Source organism: Leucopleurus acutus (assembly GCF_964270905.1).
Source record: "Leucopleurus acutus genome assembly, chromosome: 16".
Lineage (NCBI taxonomy): Eukaryota > Metazoa > Chordata > Mammalia > Artiodactyla > Delphinidae > Leucopleurus > Leucopleurus acutus.
This window is the reverse complement of record NC_139158.1, coordinates 38,903,752-38,921,476: the sequence shown is the minus strand read 5'-3', so window position 1 is coordinate 38,921,476 and position 17,725 is coordinate 38,903,752. Positions and strand designations below refer to the sequence as shown.

The 17,725-nt window shown below is 57.3% G+C and overlaps 3 protein-coding genes across 6 annotated transcripts; 1 reads left to right on the top strand and 2 right to left on the bottom strand.

Annotated features, from left to right (window-relative positions):
- Positions 1-3,331, bottom strand: POLR3K (RNA polymerase III subunit K). The gene is made up of 3 exons (XM_082858056.1): positions 3,201-3,331; positions 2,068-2,155; positions 1-868 (listed from the first exon to the last, which is right to left on the bottom strand). The coding sequence occupies exons 1-3, from the start codon at positions 3,309-3,311 to the stop codon at positions 741-743; spliced, it is 327 nt and encodes a 108-aa protein (XP_082714182.1). The 5' UTR covers positions 3,312-3,331; the 3' UTR covers positions 1-740.
- A 253-nt stretch (positions 3,332-3,584) lies between these two features.
- Positions 3,585-6,372, top strand: SNRNP25 (small nuclear ribonucleoprotein U11/U12 subunit 25). Its single transcript, XM_082857248.1, has 5 exons — positions 3,585-3,769; positions 4,550-4,640; positions 4,863-4,968; positions 5,582-5,656; positions 6,107-6,372. Exons 1-5 carry the CDS (start codon positions 3,728-3,730, stop codon positions 6,162-6,164), a joined length of 372 nt encoding a protein of 123 aa, XP_082713374.1. The 5' UTR covers positions 3,585-3,727; the 3' UTR covers positions 6,165-6,372.
- Positions 6,373-7,031: 659 nt separating this feature from the next.
- Positions 7,032-14,419, bottom strand: RHBDF1 (rhomboid 5 homolog 1). 4 transcript variants are annotated; one of them, XM_082856355.1, is made up of 18 exons: positions 14,284-14,419; positions 14,084-14,214; positions 13,713-13,817; positions 12,922-13,135; positions 12,275-12,484; positions 12,079-12,201; positions 11,849-12,006; positions 11,090-11,347; positions 10,879-10,990; positions 10,692-10,766; positions 10,451-10,612; positions 9,291-9,391; positions 9,067-9,130; positions 8,587-8,681; positions 8,296-8,371; positions 8,123-8,223; positions 7,862-8,015; positions 7,032-7,658 (listed from the first exon to the last, which is right to left on the bottom strand). In XM_082856355.1, exons 1-18 carry the CDS (start codon positions 14,398-14,400, stop codon positions 7,239-7,241), a joined length of 2,676 nt encoding a protein of 891 aa, XP_082712481.1. In that variant the 5' UTR covers positions 14,401-14,419; the 3' UTR covers positions 7,032-7,238. The 4 variants fall into 4 exon arrangements, with proteins under 4 accessions (XP_082712481.1, XP_082712479.1, XP_082712482.1 ...); XM_082856353.1 differs by having other exon boundaries at positions 14,084-14,419; XM_082856356.1 differs by lacking the exon at positions 13,713-13,817.
- Between the last annotated feature and the right edge of the window lie 3,306 nt (positions 14,420-17,725).

Genomic DNA, 17,725 nt, shown 5'->3' with positions numbered 1-17,725 from the left:
AAAAGAGAGAGATCTGAAAAAGCAATTAAGTCTGAGCAAGAAACCAATCCATCAATAACCAAGATCCTGTCCCCTGCTAGCCCAGGGTGTCCTTTTTCTCTTTAGAGTAGAAAGAGAGACACAGAAAGTATAAAGTGTAAAAAAAAACATACTACCTATTAAGTTTATCGCAATCCTAGGAAAAAAGAATATAAATCATAAAGAAATAGAAATCCATGTTACTCACAATTTTGTAACTAGTTTGGCCCTAAGTATAGTAGTCAGTTTTGGAATCCTGTTTTGGGGTTTGATGTCTACTTCTTCAGGCATTTAAAACACTGAGAAGGTGATATTAGAATTTTAACTTTAATTAAATTTTCAGAATAAATTTTGATTAAATAAGTTTGCAATTAACAGTTTAAATACTGAGGGACATCTAATGTACTAAACTACTAAGTTTTACTTTATTAGTTGTGCAAACAATGTAAATGTTTAAGAGTGTCAGCTGATGGTGAGAGAATGTCAACTGCCCAATAAATGTAAAAGATGCAGAACAGGACCTTAAAGTTATGGATACTCCTCTCCACACACACAGTCTCCTGGACATTAATGAGTTAATCCACTGACTGGGAGATGAGCTACATTTCCTCAGCCCCTGGCCAGCCACCCTAAAAGGGTTAGCTTTCCGCCACAGTCACAGCTGGGAATCCACCCTGGGGAATACAGTAAGCAGACGCTGACACAGCTGGGCCAGCCTGGCCCTAGTCCCGCCAGCGATGTCCACACTGAGCATTGCAGCACTTGTAGAAGGTGGTCATGGGCTCGTCTGCAGAGCGGGTCTGAAGCTGCATGAAATAGGCACGAGGGTGTTCGCATTTGGGACACGGCTCTGGCAATGAGAAAAAAAAACAAGTGACCCACGTTTACTTAAAAAAATGATGCTTGTGACCAACACACTTGTTAGAAGTAGGTGTCACATGAAAGACAGTTCATCTGGAATCCCTTGCCCAGGGTGCCCTGCACCAAGATTTAAGGTTACCAACAGCGTAATCATTCCCACTGCGCTCTCACACTGAGGGAATGAGACCTGTGATCTTGGAAACAGTCCTCCTTTCCCTGGGTCCCTTTTCTTCAACTCTGGCTGAAGACTGGCTAGAAACACCATGTGAAAGGTGACACGGCTGCCATGTGCATTACAGGGTCCATGCCCTGCAAATTCCCCTAAAAAGTGCATCTCCACCACCTGGTAATGGACAGGCCCTCTCATCTTCCCAAAGGAAATCCCAACGCACGACCAATCCACTTCCCCTTGAATTCAGGGATCCGTCTCGGCAGAAGTTGTCCAGGCTGCTCTTATCAAGATCTCAACATACATCCCACGCCTTTTCAAAGTGTCCTAAGGCACGTATTTACTTTCACTGAGATTTCAATTTGAGAACCTTGCTTTTGATGGAAATGCCTTCAAACACTCTCAAACACCATTTTGGTAAGTAATTCATCTCCTAATGACAAATTCTGCCAGTGCTGGATTTTTAACATAGCAGATCTGGATGTTCCCTGGGGGAAAAATACAGCAGTGATCATGTGCTAGCTCTTCCTCCTCTCAATACAGGTAATGTCTAGGGCTCTCCTTCCTTCTTTGGTCACATCTAATCTCTACCAGAAATGAATCAAAACTTGGAATAAATATTTATTTTACTGAATATTTAGTGCAGTTTAATACTCTGTATCATTAACTTTTAGAAATCTGTATTAGAACAAAATCCTTAAACTGTTTTTTTATTACTCCAATCACATCTTCTAAGTGCCTGCTATATGCCAAACGCTCATTTGTGCTCTCACAATCTATGACTGTGGATTAGCCCAGACAAATCAAGGACACCCTGAGACTCTTAAGTCAGGTCTGAAGGACTCCAAAGCTTGTGCCAATATTGTTTGCCTAACAAATACATTATTAGAGAAGAAAACACTTTCTAGTTTTAGAAGCCCACTTCACACAAGTACATCACAGACTCTGCCGCAGAGTGGCACAGACAGCAGCCTCATCCTTACCCACAGCTCTGGAAAAGAAAAGGTTTTCTCTCTCACCTGCAGTAGAGTCAACATTCTCCCAGGCAGCTGCTCCACCGAGCACATCATCCACTTCCTTCAGCTTTGGATACTTCCGATTTGTTACCTAATAAACAACAGCAGGTCTTCAGACTCTACAAGTAAGTGAACGGTACAAACCTGGGTCACCAAACCATACCCGTCCTCAAGTGTCTCCCCAGCCTTCGCTTCCTTCCTTCAACACAAGACTGGAGGAATACTAAATGAAAGCAGAGTTCCTGCTGTCACAGAGCAGGATGCTCCGTCAGAATTTAGAGGATCCGCAATTGGGATGTCCCCAAAAGAAGTGAGAAGATCTCTGCAAGGATTGGATGAAGGAGCAGAGCAGGAGGAAAAAAATGGCTTAGGTGTGACCCTCTTCTCTAAGATACTTGGTAATCCAAGATAAGAGAACCAAATACAACTGAAGCCAAAAAGGAGTCCAGCCACTCTCCCCAGGCAGAGAGTTTTCTGTTTTCCAAGTTTTACCAGACGTCCTTGAAATGTCACCTTTTGCATATTTTCAAACTCTAAACTCCCACAACACAGCTATACGGTGGAATAGTATACAAACATTAACAATGAGGTAGTACCAACGTGCTCTACTTCTAAAAATTAGAGGTGTTCTAAAAAGGAAAGATGCACTACCGAGGGAGAGTAATAAAGTGTGCATCACTCACGTAATGAACATCCAATACATTCCAGTTGTTCAGACTAGAACATGAGGGAACAAGACTGAAAAATCCCTGCCCTCCTACAGCTTATGCCTTAGTATTAATAAACAAAGCGCATAAGTAAATTGCAAGGCGTACTGGAAGGCAAATGAGTCTTACGGCAAAAAATAAAATTAGGGGAAGGAGCATAAAATTTAGAAAGAGGCTGTAATTTTAAATAAGCCTTTAAGCAAAGACACGAGCAACGACTGACATGGGTACCTAGGGGAGAAGAGCGACCCAGGCGGAAAAGTCGTGCACAGGCTACAGGAGTAGTGCCCGTGCCGGGCGGGAGCGCCTCGGAGAGGCTGGCGTTGCGGGCAGAGGGCCCGCTGGACGCGAAATCTGCGCAGAGGATGGGCGGGGAAGGTTAGGGTCGGCCTCCGCGCTGTGCGCGCCGCGCGGCCGGCCGGGGCCCACCTTGCGGGTGACGTTGTGCACATAGGGGCAGGTGTTGCAGGCGAAGCGGTGGCAGCGCTGCCCCTCCTCCACGATCAGCCCGTTCCCGCAGCCCGGGCAGAAAAGCAGCATCGCGGCGACTAGCCCGGTTCTCCCGGCAGCTCTCGCGACCGTTCGGCGCCGGCGCGCCGACGCTCCGACGCTCCGAACTCCCATTGGTCCCGGCAGCCTCCCCGCCCCAACCAGCCCACCAATAGTCACGCCGACTTCGCGCTCCCAGGGAGCACTGCGGCGGGCCGACTCCCAGTAATTCACTTCTCATTGGTCCTCGAGGTAGCCCCGCCCCTCAACGCCCCGAGGGAGCGTCTGCGGCGGCGGTCCCCGCGCATGCGTGCCGCACCACGGTCGCGCGGCCGCTCCGCGGGAGGCTAGGCAGCCTGGAGGAGGCGGCGGCCGCGGTGCGGCGGGAGCCGCAGGAGGACGAGGAAGACGAGGAGGAGGCGCTGCCGCACTCCGAGGCGGTGGACGTGTTCCAGGAGGGTCTGGCCATGGTGGTGCAGGACCCGCTGCTCTGCGACCTTCCGATCCAGGTGCGCACGGGCCGGGGGCCGTCGGGGCACGGACGGACCCCGGAGTGTCGATGGGGGCTGCGGCCAGAGGCCTTGGTATGGCGTCTCCGGGCGTAAACGAGGGTCTAGGCTCCGGCCCGGCCTGGGGGCGAGCGAGGCTCTGGCCTCTGGCGCGGAATTTAAAGGGGCGCCAAAAACCCCCACTAGTTAACACACATGACTTTTCATCAGTGTTTTTAAAACGCAAAGTTGGTTTACAAAAGCCTACGGCAAACAAAATAATATCATTTTCAAATAAAAGATCACTGTTACCGGTTTTTCCTTTCTCCTCAGTCTTCAGTGAGTTTTGGCACTGTCATGTTTTAAGTCCTTGTTATTTTGCCCATCGTGGAATTTTTAAATTAACTTCTGTTGTGTTAACGGTTGTATTGACATGTTTATCTTTTACCGTTTTTTGGTGCCCCAGCCTTGCCTGAGGCCCTGGATCCTGATGATCAGGGGCTCTCAGGCCAGAAGGTGGGGCCCAGTGTTCCTCCTCCCACCCAGCACCTGGCCCGGAGGAGCCAGGGGCTGTTCCTCAAGGCGATTCATTCTCCTTGCCCATTTCTCCCGAGCGTCTATCCACTTCATAGAAAACGTGGATAAGACATGAGATTAAAGTGCTGAAAAACCGGGAAATCCTAACATATATGCAAGAACCTCCCAAAAATGTGGCACCACTTTTTGAAGACTATCAGCTGCTTTTCTTTGTTGTTTGGAGTGGTGAAGAGAGCTCCCACCTCCAGCCTTGGTCTTTTCTAGGTTACTTTGGAAGAGGTCAATTCCCAAATAGCACTAGAATACGGCCAAGCAATGACAGTCCGAGTGTGCAAGATGGATGGAGAAGTTATGCGTAAGTGCTGCCCTCCCCCTCAGGCCGTGCAGTCTGAACCTTCACGGGAGATGTTAGCAGGGCTGGTCAGTGGAAACTCAGGGCCGTGCCCAGGGTTGTTGGGGCAGCCACAAGCTCCCCCTGCCCAGCTTTGAGCCTCAGGAAGAAGCTTCTGGGTTCCTCTCCTGCCATCTGAGGCTGTGGCTGTGGATTCCCACCACGGATCTTCTCCCATCTGTGCAGCTGTGGTTGTAGTCCAGAACGCCACAGTCCTGGACCTGAAGAAGGCCATCCAGAGATACGTGCAGCTCAGGCAGGAGCGCGAAGGGGGCATTCAGCACATCAGCTGGTGAGTGCAGCCACAGCTCCTCCTTGCAGCCCTTCCTAGGAGCTGGACTTCACAGGACCTCTTGCTGGACATGAGCCTTTTCATCACCTGGGCTCTGCTCCAGAGTGCGGCCTGGAGCAACGAGCTCCCTGTCCCAAGCCTCGGCCAGGGCAGGTGCTTCTGTGCCACGAGCCCTGCCTCAGCTGCTCTTCACTGACATCACCCCACCCAGGCAGCTGGGTATCTTCACGTGAGGACACCTTAGGGCACTTGCGGTGTGCCTGGAGGTGGTTTCCCTGGTTACAGATGGTGCAGCTACCAGCTCCTCGCCTGGGTGCTCGCAGCTCTGTCTCCTTCTGGATCAAGTGTCCCGTTAACTGTGTCTTGGTACAGCCACCCGTTTCATTAGCAACGTGGGTTTGGCCCCCAGCCACCCCATGCATCCCTTTGAGAGCAGTGTGTCCTTGAACCTGCCTCAGGCCTGGTACACACAAGGTACAGGGAAAGAGCCCAAGGAGGAGGCTGGTGGCCTCAGGCCCCGCAGAGCTGAGTGCCTTGAGCCCTCCTCAGGCACAGTTGCATCCCAGCTACCCTGCTCACCCTGCTCGTGGTTGACTGAATTCCCATCTTGCAGGTCCTATGTGTGGAGGACGTACCACCTGACCTCTGCAGGAGAGAAGCTCGCAGAGGACCAGAGGAAGCTCCGAGAGTAAGTTCAGGCTATGCCTTGAGCTGCAGGGAAGTATCTGGTCTGTGGCCCTCTGATTCCCCATGCCCTGCCATTCGGCTGGGGTCCTCTCCAGAGGCTCGTAAGGGAAGGAGGGATCTTAAATCAGTTCCTGGGGAATGTGTGAGACCAGGAGAGTCCCTGTTTGGACTGAGGCCCTCCTGCAAGGAGCTCCCTGGAGGCCTCCCTGCCAGGACGGGAGACAGAGAAGCAGTGGAAGGGGCCCTGCGGCTCCTCTCCAGCAGCGGTTCAGAGCTGCACAGAACCAGGAGGAGAGAATTAAGAGTGTGCATGGCCCTTGCCACCTCCTCACCTTCCCGGACACCATGCTCTTCCCACCTGGTCTCTGTTATCCCTCACAAGCCTCAGGTGAGGAGTCACAAACGTGCCCTCCTGTAGATCGGACACTCTGTGCTTTTACTTCTCTTTCAGTTATGGTATCCGGAATCGGGATGAGGTGTCCTTCATCAAAAAGCTGAGACAAAAGTGAATCTCCAGACATGGAAAACCCTCTGTGCTGGTGGCCGAGCTTTTCCCCGAGAGGAGGAAGCCTTGGCCCCTGTGCCATTTTCCCAGAAGAGTGTTGAGATAGCCTCACCCCAGCTGGACCCACCTGGACTCTCAACGTGAACCCCGATCCCATGGCGGATCCCACAGGGCTGTGGGCCTGACCCTGTATACAGAATAAACCTATTTGCTTCTGAGTTTGGAAAGTCAAGCCACTGTACGGGGGCAGGCGGGACTGGCGCTGCCCCTCACAGTGAGGAGGCGAGGGCAGAGAACGTGCAGGCACGTCACATGGTCTGAATGCTGCACCTGAGCCCTTGGCCACCCCATTCCCCAAGCCATACACACCTGTCCCTGTAATCTCTGCAGCGAGGAGAAGGTGAAAGCTGAGCGGCTGGCTCTCTGTTTCCGCTTGTGGGGAAGCAAAGGCCTGTGTCTGAGCCCAGCCATGGACAGGGCCTCCAGCTTCAGCCTAAGGGCTCACCTACAGCAGTGCCTTCACCAGCTCCTGGAAAGGGTGGTGGCTCGGGGCTGGAATTGGAGCTGCCAGCTGGGCAGGGAGGGCTGGGGTGGGGCACCTCTCAGTGTGGATGGGGAAGTGTGACTGCATTCATAGGTCCTTGTCCCTTTGTCGCCTACCAGTCCTTCTATAGAACGGGGACAGGGTGTGTGCACTTGGCTGAGGACTTCCCTGGGAGGCGTACGTGACACTTGAGTTCCCTGTTCTGGGGACTTGCGAGTGGGAGGCCTGGGCACTGAAGGACCTCCCTCCACAGCCTCCAGCCAGAACCCGGAAAGGAGGAGGCAGCTCTGGTCAAGTTAGTGGCAGCTAAAACGCTCCCGGTCCATTTATTGGCCACATGAGGTGGTCGTCGAGAGGCTAGTTAGAAGGTAATCTCGGGAACTACTGTGATAAATGCCTGGAAGTACGAGGGGTTCAACAGCAGTGAACACGGCACAAGGGGTCTGTGCAAGGGGAGCAGGGCTCGCAGGCGGAGTCCCGAGCCTCAGGCCTGGCCCCGGCCCACAGGGCACACGGCCCCAGCACCCCACCAGCTCAGTGGAGCTGAGCGTCCAGCTCGTACTTCTCACAGAACTTGTCAGTGAAGGGGATGCAGGTGAGGAACTCGCACCACTCACAGCGCACAGGGTAGAAGTAGAAGAGGACCACCAGGCCAGCCAGGAGGCCCAGGAAGACCACCTGAAAGATGATGATCTGACAGCGCTTGCGGTACAGGTCAAACTTGCCAAAGCTGATGTAGGGCAAGAAGGCAAAGGAGAGGAAGAGCCCGCTGACGAAGCCCGAGATGTGGGCGAAGTTGTCGATCCAGGGCAGCAGCCCGAAGGTGAACAGGAAGAGCACCACAGCGAGCAGCTTGAAGAAGGCACGCCAGGGCCGCGCCAGGACCTGCCAGCTCTGGAAGAGCTCCACGAAGAGGCAGGCCAGGATGCCGAACTGCGAGCCGGCGGGGCCCACCTGGGGGCGTGTGGGTGCCTGTGAGCCGGTGGGCCTGAGCGGGTCGCTCCGTCCCACCTCCCTCCGCCCAGAGTGTATCGGGACAGGAGCCAAGTGGAGCTGCTCCCAGGCGGGGCACTGTAGGAACTCGACTCTGTGGTGGAACCAGTTCATGCTGGGCAGCAGGTGCACGTAGGAGGGCCCCACCCTGGGGGCAGCCTTACCTCTGCCCGGTATGGCAGGAAAATGGCACTGGCCAGGTTACCAGTGATGCCACTCAGCAGGTAGATGATGGCTATGCGGTGCCAGCCTGCCAGCTTCTCCAGGTCCCGCAGGACAGTCATCTGGAAGCAGACAGACACCAGGCAGTGCAGGATCCTGTGGGGAGGGGGGGCATTCAGCGGGGAAGGCTCACCAGCTACTCCTGGGGTCCCTGGGACCACCCACTCCACCCAACCCCGCTCAGCCCACATGGTGTCACTTGCCCAGCGTGCAAGAATAGGGACAGCCACAGGCGGTAGAACTGGTCGGGCACCTCGGGGTTGAGGAAGGGCAACAGCCCACACACGTCGTCCATGCAGTGCACCTGTGCAGAGTGGCCTGTCAGCACCCGCCGTGGTTGCGGGGACGGGGAGGGACTCTCACCCCGGAGGCCTACCTGAGAGCAGAGTGTGGCCTCCTCGTGGAAGTAGCCCCTCATGAAGTCACAGTACTCCCGGGAGGTGATCTCACACCTGGAAGGTCAGGCCAGAGTTGGGAGGGCTTCCAGGCCCAGGTTTCAGCCCCACTTGCCCACCTTTGTTGGCCCTGGATAGGCCTAGCCCCTTCCTCACCCCATGCCCCTTGGTATCTTGAGTTATTTTGGGACTGGGGAGGGGAAGAGGGCACAGCCCCAGGGCAACACTTTGTGCCCAGGACCAGCTGCACATGCCCACACAGGCAGCCCTACCTGCCCTTGGTGCCAATGCAGCAGGGCCGGCCTGTGATGACACAGTCCATGTGCGGGTGGTTGGTGTAGTTCCCAGCGCTGTTTTTGGTGCAGATCTGTGTCACAAACGGGGGTGAGTTGGGTCAGGGTCTCCCCTAACCTTGGGCCCCACGCTATGCTTGGTTGGGGCAAAGATGGACAGGCTCCTAGGATGGGAAATAGGCTTCCTTTGACTTCAAGCAGGTACTACACCCTAAGCCTCAGTTTGACCATCTGTCAAATTGGAATAATGTCATTTGACCTCCCAAGGCTCCACGTGGTTCTGCTCAGAGAGGTAGGCTGTGGTGGATGGACAGGCTGGCTAACAGCCAGGGCAAAGCATCTGGAAGCACAGGGTGGTCCCCCAACGGGGACCTCTGTGGCATCGCTGATGGATGAGGTGTGGATTCCTCCCCCACACGATAAGGGTGACTCCCAAACAACCCCTCCACCCCGGCTCACCGGCCACTTGGTGATGTCATCTGGCCACTCATGGGGGTCCTCGGAGGAAGGCTCATCACACACCCTGCACGAGCCCAGGATGTGGTCAGTCCTTGCTTTGTGCCCTTGGCTTAGCCCCCTCCTGCCCGACTGGACAACAAGGAGAGCCATTGTACCTCTCTCCACCCGCACTCCCAAGGGAGACGTGGACAAAGGAAAGTAAGGGAGGGGCCGGCAGGACTGACCTGGGGTCCTGGTGGCAGACAGAGCCAAAGTGCCTCTTGTGGCCAGCAAGGTCTGGGGCGCTGGGATGGAAGGGCCACTTCACCCACACTGCCAGCGTGGACTGTGGGAGGACACGGGCTCAGCCCTGGTCAGAGCCCACGTCCCGGTACAGTTCCCAGACAGGAGGAATCAGAAGCACTGATTCTGAGCTCCTCCCTCTGGCTCTACACCCCCACCGCTCTGATCTTAAAGTCTGGAAATTGCTCGCGTGTTGGGAGATGGTTATAAGGAATTCAACAGCATAGTTCCTATTAGCTTAAAAATAGAAACCACCAGTGTCCAAAATCAGAGAACTGGTACAAACTGCGGCACCTCCAAATAAGATGATAAAAACGTGGATAAAGTTTTTAAAATTCAGGGACTTCCCTGGTGGTCCAGTGCTAATGAATCTGCCTTCCAATGCAGGGGACACGGGTTCGATCCCTGGTCGGGGAACTGGGATCCCACATGCCGCGGGGCAACTGAGCCCTCGCGCCACAACTACTGAGCTCGTGCTCCTCAATGAGAGCCCGCGTGCCACAAACTACAGAGCCCACGCACCACAACCGGAGAAGAGAAAAAACCCACATGCCACAACTAGAGAGAAGCCCACTTGCCACAACAAAGATCCCGCCTGCCGCAAATAAGACCCGATGCAGCCAAAAAAGTATTCAAAAAAAAATTTTTTTTTAATTTAGTGGGAAAAGGCAATACCATTTATAGAAACTTAAGACACGTGCACAAAAAACAAGATGGACACGTGTGGAAAGAGCACACCCAAATTAAGGACACATGCGTAATTCCCTGGCGGTCCAGTTAGGACTTGGCGCTTTCAATGCCGGGCCTGGGTTTGATCCCTGGCCGGGGAACTAGGATCCCACAAGCCTTGCAGCGCGGTCATAAAAAAAAAAAAAAAAAAGAAAGAAAAAATTAAGGACACAGGGTCTACAGGGTGAGCGGCATGAGATGGAAGAGGTGCGGGAAAAAAGGAAAATGTTATGCAAGGGGCCTGGCACAGACGGACGGCATAATGTGCTGAGAACTAGGGGTTTAGGATAACCAGCTGGCTCTGAAGTCCCAAGGTAACCACAAACACAAGGTGCAGACAAGGGTGCGAGCTGAGCTGTGGGCAGGCACTCACCGAGCACTCCTCTTCCGAGGTCTGCACGCAGCCAGACCGGTCGTTGCGCACACAGCAGGCCGAGTGCTTCTCACGCTCGCGCGCAGCGTGGATGAAACTATGTACCTGCGGATCCTGGCGCATGCAGGGCGAGAACTTGGCACCCAGGTGAATGAGAGCCTCCTGCAGGAAAGAGGATGTGCAGCTGCGGCCGGGCCCTCGGCCAGCCCAGGGGCCCCGCCCCCCCCGGCCCCATCCTCACCGAGCTGGGCCCGATCCAGAAGTTCTCCTGCTGAACGTACTTGACATTCTCATAGACCCCTCGGTTGCGCAGCACCTGGAAGTTTGGGGAGAAAGATCAGACGGAGCTCAGCCGAGCCCTCTCCTCCCAGAATGGGTGGGAGGGAGCCCAGAGCCCAGGGCTCGCCAGGGAAGGCGCCGAGGCTCACCGAGTCTACGGTCTCGTGCTGTGAGAAGCCTACGGGAGCCACGCCATAGATGCAAACGGCTAGAATGGTGACGAGCGAGTGCACGAAGGTGAGCCAGTAGGTGAAGAAGGGCCTGCGGGGCAAAGCGTCAGCAGAGGCGGCATCCCCAACCCGGAGCCCCACGCCCACCTGGAGCCTTGCCTCCCCGAAGCCGCATCCCCTCCACGCCTACCTGTGGTCGTCCATGTCTTCAATCTGGCGTTTGACATAGCTGTCGATTCGCTTGCGGTAAGTGCGGTTGGTTAGCCGGCCCACCATGCCCAGCCCATACGGCCGCTTCTCCCTGGCGAAGAACTTGCGCACCGGCATCGCGATGCGCTGGCCCCGCCGCTGACCCGCGGCGCTCACCACCTCCTGCCGCAGCCGCACCTTGGGCTGCGGGGCCGCTGCACCGCCCTCCTTCTGCTTGCGCCAGCCACGTTCCAGGGGCCTGGGGGAAGGGGTGCCGTCACTCCCAGCCCCAGACCTCCCACCTGCCGCAGTCCATCCCCGGCGGGACATGGGCGACACTCCGTGTCTGTCTTGCTCCCAACTAGCGGTGAAGACACTATGTGACAGGCTGATGTCAGCCCACACCTCACCAGTAAAAGCATGATCCCCGGCTGCTCCTGGCATGGCAGGGAGGTGGGTTCGGACCTACATGAGGTTCCCTGGCTAATCTGCAAGTGTTAACTACGTCACCTCCTCCTTCCCCCGAGATTCTCTCCAGCCTGTGGGCTCTGGGACTGAGATCCTCTTCCAGGTGTGGGCAGTCCAGACTCGAATGGTGCCCACCCCTGGGTCCCCCAAACACAGTTGCCAAGCTGGGCTCCCAGTCCACAAGATGACCTCCTCCCGGGGCCCTCTAGGGTCGTGCCTTTGGGGCCAGCTGCTCCTGAGAGCCGCAGGACCTGCCCCCCGGCCCCCTCGGAGTCCGCCAGGAAGCACTCACAACATCAGGTGGCTGCGCTCCAGCTCGCTGCGGTCCAGGGCCCCACCCGTGAGGTCCGCCTGCTCTGGGGCTCTCTCCCAGTCCTTAAGCGCTGCCTCCGATGGGGACTCGAACACCTCATCTGGGTATGTGGACAGCTCCTCGTGGAGGACACCTTCCTGAGCAAACACGCGTGGTCAGTGTGGGAAGCATAGGCACAGGGGTCATGGGTGATGGTGCCAGGCTCTTACCCGGGCAAAGAAGGATGTGTCCAGCTCGTCGGGGAAGTCAGCCGTGTCCTCCTCCAGGAAGCTGGCAGGAGTGAAGCTTCGGCGCTGGACCCGGCGCAGTGTGCCATCCCTAACCGAGCGGCCCTGCCAGCGAGGGGGTGAGGACGCAGCGTGGTACTGGCTCAGCCCCCGCCCCCACCCCGGCCCCTGCACCCACCTTCACCAGCGCAGCGGCTGCCCGGAAGCTCATCTTGGCCACCGACTCGCGCTTGCGCCGCCGCGGGAGCCGGTTGAAACCCGAACGGGAGCTGGAGAAGGAGCAGAGGGAGGCGGCACCCGGCGTGACCGGCGTGTGCGGGGCACTCAGGCCATCGGCGGCATCATCCGCCAAGCGGAAGGCCCGGCCCCGGGCCAGGGGGTCTATGATCTGGAGGAGGGGAGGAGATGCAGGAGTCGGGGGCTGGGTCATAGCCAAGGGGGCTCCTCCCCCACCCGGCCCCGCCATGGAGAACACAGCTGCTGCTCGTCCCGCTGCCCAGAGGCTCCCTGGACAGCTGAGTGGGTACCACCCCACCCCACTGCACCAGAGGGGTCCCGTTCTCCGCCTGTATTTCCTTTACGCTGCTGTTCATCCTGGGATGCTCTCCCACCCAGAGGCTGGCCTGTGGTACAATCCCAGGACTTGTCCTCTCCCCCAAGCCCCGCTTCCCAGAGAGTATCTTAGGTGCCTTTACGGGACCATCCGACCACCCGCCCAGACCGTGAGCTCCAAGCAACCTCTGTGCTTAGACTGGCTGTGTCCCCAGCCCCAGCTCAGGGCAGCAGAGTGAGGGAACTGTGGGAGGCAGCAGCGGGAGGGCATACCTTCTGCATGCCCAGCTGGCATGGCCCCACGTACAGAGGAGGGGGCGTCTCAGTGCTGGTCAGCGACACGTTGTCCTGGCTGGGCAGGTCTAGCTCCCGGATGACCTGGGGCTTCAGCTTCCCGTAGCGCTGGCTGCAGTGACGGATGCTCTTGCGCTGCCACTTCTGGGTGCTGTCACTGTCCTTGCTCACTCCAAACCAGTCAGCAGTGCCCCTGCCAGGGGAGGGACTCAGCAAGGGGGGGCCAGCTGTCCCCTCTCCCCAGCAGGGGCCTCAGAGGCAGTCCACCTGGGCAGCATGCCCGCCCCAAGCCTCCGGACATTCCAGGGTCTGGGGTCCAGGTGGGCTGGGTCTGATTAAGAGGATAGGTGGGTTTCGGCCCTGGCCACCCGCTAAACAATTAGCCAGCTCCAAGCTGCCACCAGCACCAGAGATGGCAGGCCTTGGTGAAATAGGTGAGTATTTCACACAGGCCCTCACTCCATCCCTGAGACGGGCATTTGTGGGGAGACACTGAGTCTGGAGACAGAGGTCAGAGTTCAGCCCTTAGCTCAGCCAGAGAAAGCGTGGCCCTGGGCAGCAGCTTGACCTTGGACACCACAGAAGTCAGGCGGGGGGCGCCGCACACCCAGGCAGGCTGCCCATAGTCCTTGGACATGCAAGCAAAACCACTGCCAGCACCTGCCGTCAGGAGCCCCCGGGGAACACCAACCACACTGGCAGCTCCCGAGAGGTCACAAGCCATGCACACGCCAGCTGACGCCAACACACTCATGCCCTGCCCGAGGTACCTGAGGAGGGACCAAGAGAGAGACGAGCGCTGTGTGAGGGCCCTGCGGGCAGCAGGGGCACCCAACAGGGGCAGAGTGTGGACACGCCCAAAGCGCACCTGTCGGCTGTTCAGGGGGGACCAGAGCATTGGGTGGGGGGGCGGGTGAGAGAGAGAGGAGAGAGCAAGTTCTGGGGGGAGCAGAGAAAGGCAGTAGGTGACAGCAGTCAGTCCCCAGAGCAGGAGGAGGACAGGGTGATGAGGGGACGGGATGGAGGAGAAAGCCCTTGCCCCACTTCCAGCCCCAGTGCCCGAAGGGGACCCTGTATGCCTGCTTCTGTCCCACCGGCCCAGCCCCCAACCCGCCGCGGAGCAGCCGGGACAGCGAAGTACCTGCGGATGGTCTGTGTGATGGACATCTGGCGCTGCAGCGCCGGCCGCCGGGGCTCCTGGTGGGATGAGGGGACGCGGGTGGGCTCGGCCGGCATGCTCACACTCCGCAGGAACGCCTGGCGTCTCAGGGGCTGGGCAACGGGGACCCAGTGAGGCGGCTGGATGGGCTGCACCTGCAGCCCCCGCTGGCCAGGGCCTACCTGCAGGAAGCTGGACTCCTCTGCTGCCGGGGGCACCACGGCCGGGATATCCAGCTTCAGCCACGGCGGCTTCTTGCGCTGCAGGCTGCTGGTGCTGTCCCTGCGGGCCTCACCCATGGTTCCAGGCAGAGCTAGGGGGGCCTAGGGGGCGTGGTGTGTTATTCAATAACAGCGCTGACAGGCACTTCCCTGGCAGCCCAGTGGTTAGGACTCCACACTTTCACTGCCGGGGGCCCGGGTTCAATCCCTGGTCGGGGAACTAAGATGCTGCAAGCTGCATGGCGCAGCCAAAAAACAGCACTGGCAGATCTCTGAGGGTCCACGGGGCCCAGACACAGGAGGAGGGAGAAGCAGGGACAGCCCAACAGGCGTGGGCACGGCTCCGCTGCCAGAGTCCCAGCATGGGCTCAGCACCCACACGCTTGGTTCCTGCCTCTGTCGTCCCGAAAGACATGGCTAGGCACACACTAGGTCCTCAAACAACATGCATTCATGTGATGAATAGCTGAGGACCTACTATGAGCCACTCCTAGGTGCTTGGGACATGTTGGTGGAGAAGCAGGGAAACCGAAACAGACAAAATCCCTGCACTCCTCAAGCTTAGAGTCCAGACAAACAATAAGCTCACATGTAGATACACTGTGCTAAAGGCTGCAACGTGTGACAGGGATAAAACAGCACATTAGGACTTTCCCGGTGGCGCAGTGGTTAAGAATCCGCCTGCCAATGCAGGGGACATGGGTTCGATCCCTGGTCCAGGAAGATCCCACATGCCACAGAGCAACTAAGCCCGTGCACCACAACTACTGAGCCTGCGTGCCACAACTACGGAAGCCCGCACACCTAGAGCCCATGCTCCGCAATGAGAGAAGCCACCGCAATGAGAGGCCCGCGCACAACGAAGAGTAGCCCCTGCTCTCTGCAACCAGAGACAGCCCGCGTGCAGCAATGAAGACCCAACACAGCCAAAAATAAGTAAAATTTTTTTAAAAGTTAATTAAAAGATAAAGCAAAAACCAGCACATTACAGTCGTCAGAGGAGCGATGCCTCTCTGTGCGGTGACGTCTGAGCAAAGGCTTTCGAGTTGATCTAGTGAGCAAGGTTAGGTGGCAGGGTGTTCCCCACACTGGGAATGGCCAGTGCAGAGGTATGAATAAGCACGAGGGCAGAGGCAAGCCTAGGGGCTGGCCCGGTCTGTACACGGGGCAAATCTCAAGCCTATTGGACACAGACGTCAGCTTCTTAACCACCATGACAGCTGCTCCAGAGACAGAGGGCTCACTATGCCCACGACAGGGTGCATGGTCCCTCCATCTCTCAGAAGAGGGACCACCTGGCTTCCCAGGGGCCAAGGGCTCCTATAGCCAAGGGACCTCCTGGAAACCACCTGGTGAAAAGGCCACTGTGACCACAAGGGGGCGCCACAGGCCCAGAAACAGCAGCAAAGCCCCACAGTGCTCCGAGACGCCTTGCTCTCTGCCACCTTAAGCATCTGAGACCCCTGTCCCACATTACCTGGGCACAGGGGGAGGGCCCAGGACCCAGAGCAGAGAGGCCAGGGCTTGATTTGGGCCACCCCAGCCTGGCCATGTGACCGGGAGGCAGTGGCCACATAAGCATGGCTCCTTGGCACTTAATTCTCCCTTTACGAAATGGCAGTTTCAGGGCGTATCTGCTTCCCTGGCCCCAGAGAAGGATCACAGGGTGGCCACAGGATCACAGGAAGGATCACAGGAAGGAAACAGGATATCCAAGACTAGAAGGGTTCCTAGAACTACGGGGGCAAGGATAGCAGGGGCGTGGTGGAGACTCCAAAATTCCTCAGCCTCTCAGAGCTTCAGACCCTGAAGATTCTGACCTGCGGGGTCTGTGACCCATCCACTGAGGTCGCTAGAAACAGCTTCTACTTTGGAGCCTCCCTCTCAACTGCCTGGAAAGATACAGAGAAAATACTTTACAAACAGGGAAACTGAGGCCTAGAAAGAGAGGCCTGTCTTGCCCAAGGCCACATATTCAGGCGGCACAACTAAGGACACAGTTGCTACTGGCCCTTTACAGATCAGGGAAGGTCCAGGGGTCCAGAACCCTGCCCAGAGCCACCACCACCCCCAGCTCTCTATGGACCTGGGAACGGCCAAGGATGTTGCTCATCCCGCCCCGCCCCCCCCACCCCCGGCCCCAAGACACAGACGCGGGATGGCACAGAACACTGCTGTGCTGCTCACAAAACACGGAGAGCCCAGGATGCTGCTCCCAGCTCCTAGCGGCCCTCTGCCACCCAGGGATAGGCCCAGGACAACACTCACAGCTTCTGTTGGCCCTATGACAATCGGGGACCAGCCCGGGACCCAGCACACAGGTCCTACTGGCCCTATATTGACTGGAGACCAGGCCAGGATGCAGCTGGCAGCGCCTACTGGCCCTGTACCAAATGGGGCTGAGCCTGAACACTAATCACGGTTCCCACTGGCCCTGCCCCAACCAGGAACAGGCCTGGAGGGAGGCAGTCCGGGGATGCCTTCTGACTCTTGGCCCATCCCTCACGTTCCAGGAGTCTTTCCATCACAACATAGCTCCCAGGGCCAAGCCTCTCTCCCCTGCCCTCACCTGCTCTGGTCTCAGGAAAAGGGCTGAGGGCAGCATTTGTTCCCACATCCCTGGGAATCCCTTCCTGGCCCCGCCTACACTGAGCCCCACAAGCTGCGGTCAGATGGAGGGTCCCTGGAGGGGATGGAGGCAGCGTCTGACATGAGGGCATCCTGACTGAGAACTGGGTCCCTCTGGGACCAGCACTCAGCATCCAACTTGCACCACAACCCAGCCCAGCCCTGCACGGCTGTGGCTGACCAGGCCACAGGTCAGCATCCTGGGAGGGCAGCGTCTTCCTTGTCATCCGCCAGCCCTCCCTTCACAGACCAAGGTGATTGTAAGCTCTCCCTGCTGGTAAGGAAATGACTGGGCAGGACAGCTCCAGGTCTCAAGCACTAATGGTGGAACCTCAGACAGTGTTAGGCTTATCGAGAAGGCAGAAGGCGCTGAGAGGTGCGTCCAGAACCTGCAGGGCTGGGACAGCACCCTGGGTGCACCCTCTGAGCCACGGCGGGCCGGGCCTGCCAGGTGGAGATCCGGGCGATCGGACTCCTCAGATGGTGCTGTGCCCATGGGGCCTTGTCGGGAAGGGGCCAGACAGGATGGGGACCCCCTTAGCATTTCAGATGGGGGAGGCTATGGTACCTTAAGTCTGCCCCTGCCACCCGGCCACCCCATGCCTCACAGAGTTTCATACGCTCCTGGTAAAGCTATTGTGAGGTCTAGAGAGGCCAAGTGTGGACCTGGGATCACTGCTGGTACCCGGCAGGCTGGGTGCCAGGGACGAGCCCCTACAGGAGCCTGCGCACGCCCAGCACCTCTAGGTGACAGAAGCTGGTTCTCCACTCAGGA